The sequence below is a fragment of the Rhipicephalus sanguineus genome, chromosome 6, assembly GCF_013339695.2.
Source record: "Rhipicephalus sanguineus isolate Rsan-2018 chromosome 6, BIME_Rsan_1.4, whole genome shotgun sequence".
Lineage (NCBI taxonomy): Eukaryota > Metazoa > Arthropoda > Arachnida > Ixodida > Ixodidae > Rhipicephalus > Rhipicephalus sanguineus.
Genome location: NC_051181.1, coordinates 55,374,233 through 55,377,161, shown reverse-complemented (window position 1 = coordinate 55,377,161; position 2,929 = coordinate 55,374,233). Strand labels below are relative to the sequence as shown.

The window sequence follows — 2,929 nt, the reverse complement described above, 5'->3', positions numbered from 1 at the left end:
TCGCAAGAACATATTAACTCTTAACAACCTGTTTCGGTTTACTCTATGTTGCTGTATAAAGGAATAAAGTTGCGGTGCCTGGTAAAGAGGTCAAGTTCGTTGACTTGGTTTAAAAATAAAAAATGAAGATTTATCTGTGCTAATAAATAAACACCTCTCGTGGCGCCACTTGGACATGCTACAAAGCACAGTATATAATTATTAGTAACAGCGTTAGTGCCTAAATCAACAAAGAAAATGGTAGTTTCGTTGGTGTATAAAACGTAGTGAGCCATGTTTATAATGTGAGGAAGGTCATTACTGTAAAGTATAAATGTAGTGGATCCAGCGATGAGCCTTGAGGAACCCCTTAATTAATTGTTTTAGTAGAGGGAAATGAGCCTCACATGCACACTGTGTGGTTTCTGTTCAGCAAGTAACTGCTTAAAAACTTGAGTTTAAAAACCTGAAATGTCAGATGCTTCGAGTTTGTAACACCAAACGAGATCATCACTCGTTTCAAATTCCTTCGTGAAGTCCAAGGAACCGACCCAACTCTGCATCTTAAATCGCCAGAGCTTTTGATATAGTTACATATGGCAAGAAATTGTGTAGGGAAATTAAGGTATGGAAAAAAGGTTTGATAAAGAAAATAGGGAAATGGTGAAACGCACCCTTTCCTCGCAGTCACTTGAACCACGTCGCAAGACATGTCGTCTCATTTTTTCTTAAGATATTCAATCATTCATTTCTAGGTGTTGCTTTTGAAATGAAATTTAGGCTGGTCACGACTCGTGAACAATGTAAAAATAAAGGTAGCAAAGTCCATCGGCACGTTCAACCAATCCCGTAATTTTGTAGCAGCTTAGTAAAGAGAAAATTGCATTGCAAATAATACAGCTGTCTTGTTTCGTGATTCTACATAGAAGTTGTGGCCAGTATAATTTTTATAAAAACGCTGAAAAAAGAAATTCCTTCACACCTCCGGCACAAATATGCCTTTCTAAGGTTTTGTAAAAGAGTTTACTAAAATAGTGCCGAAATTATTGCTCATAGACCTTTCGAAAACATTTCGTTTCAATTTCAGATCTCCATCAACCTTCGTTTGCCTGGATAGGATCGTGATGCCTTATAACACAGCTGATATCACGCCACGTCTGAGACCTTTCTGCCAGGTCATTGATGGTGTCAAGCGTTGCCCGCTGATCACGAAAGAACGACTTGACGACATTATGAAATTTGCACCTCAGGAAGGCGACATACTGCAGCTGTCGTACCCAAAGACAGGGTCTCATTGGATTCAGTTCACTGTGCAGACCATCATACAGGAAGGCGAAGTAGTTGAGAGTTACGACGATTTTACGGCAGTGACCTGCTTTCTCGACTACGTCGGCTTACAAGACTGGAAACGCCTTTCTTCGACACCTCTGGGCTTGTATATGTCCCACGTCCTCCCTCCGCTGAAAAATTTCAATTCAGAAGCAAGGTATATTTACATAGCTCGAAACCCATGGGACTGCTGCGTCTCCTTCTATCACATGGTGAAGGAGCTTGACATCTACTCCTTCAAGGAGGGATCTTTTGACGACTTCTTTGAGTGTTTTATTGAAGGGGATTTCGGCTATGGCGATTATTTCGAGCACCTGCTTTACGGATACGGACTCAGAAACAGGCCTAACGTGCTGTTTCTCACCTACGAAGAAATGAAGACAGATAGCCGAGGCACGGTGCTGCGCATTGCACATTTCATCGGAAAGCATTACGCGAAAGAATTGGAAGAGAACAATGAACTACTGGAAAATTTGCTCAGCAAGCTAACAGTGGAACGTACAAAGGGTATCTTAGTGCTCAACTTGGCTGGTCATAAGAACCCAAAGATCGATGCCAAGATCAAGGAGCGCAATTTGACGGCGTCCGAAGGTTTTGAGGGATGTCGCACTAGGCTTCCGTTTGTGAGAAAGGGTGAAATTGGTGGTTGGAAAGACTATTTTAGCTCAGAGCAACTAGTGCGCATGGAAGAGACAATTGTACGCAAGACCTCTGGCTCGGACGTAATGGACATCTGGGCTAATATGCGTGAAGAAGCGCGCCGCCTATCCGTGAAGTGACCTTGTGCTCGCTCCATAACGAACCATGTATGAGGAAAGAACAGAATTGAATGAGTAAGACAAACACTGTATGATTCAGTCCGGGGTAATAAAAACCAAACATGTAACCAGGATGCAGAATGTTTTCCATCAACAGAATTGTCGTCAAAAATGATACCCTTAGATAAGCCTACATACACTCATACATTACAATGCCAGCTCTTCAACTACTAATGAAGAAAAGAAGATGAACAACAAGGAGGCGACAGACATCTTGAACATACGCTCAAGGTGCACATCTTTTTATCAATGAACCAAACATTTGTTCATTTTGGAAAGCATGATTACAACAAAAAGAATACGCGGAAGAAGATGTCAAGCTCAGGAGACCGTAGCACGACGCTCAGTACATGATTAGTGGATACAAGTTAGGAAATTTTCAAAGTAATACAGAAATATTTAAACCAACGGAAGCAAGAGGTACTTAAGAGAATTACACAGAAAAATCTCGCCAATTATTTAGATGCATTAATACCCAAAGCCTATAGTGAGCAAAAGCGTATTGTAATGAAAAGAATGTTTAATAATGCAATATAAATTCACTCTAAAACTTAAATATGTGGAGGAAGGTAATATCAGAAGTACCAGTCATTGTGATAATTAAAAAAAAGCACTTGAAAGAAAAAAAAAGCGAAGCAAACAAGATAAGAACATAGTAGATATAACAAAGAAATTACATGAGAATCATTTGGTTGCAAGATGAGCCTTGTGTGTTTTGTAAACGTTGTAGCCGATGACGTTGTTTTACGTTGCAGGAGTGATAAATTCACATTTAAACAGAGCGGAATGATGCGGGATTTTCA

At 40.2% G+C, this 2,929-nt stretch overlaps 1 protein-coding gene across 1 annotated transcript; it reads left to right on the top strand.

Annotated features, from left to right (window-relative positions):
• Positions 1 to 1,118: 1,118 nt before the first annotated feature.
• LOC119395798 (sulfotransferase 1C2A) lies at positions 1,119 to 2,197 on the top strand. Its single transcript, XM_037662808.2, has one exon. It carries the CDS (start codon positions 1,212 to 1,214, stop codon positions 2,085 to 2,087), a length of 876 nt encoding a protein of 291 aa, XP_037518736.2. The 5' UTR covers positions 1,119 to 1,211; the 3' UTR covers positions 2,088 to 2,197.
• The last annotated feature ends 732 nt before the right edge of the window (positions 2,198 to 2,929 follow it).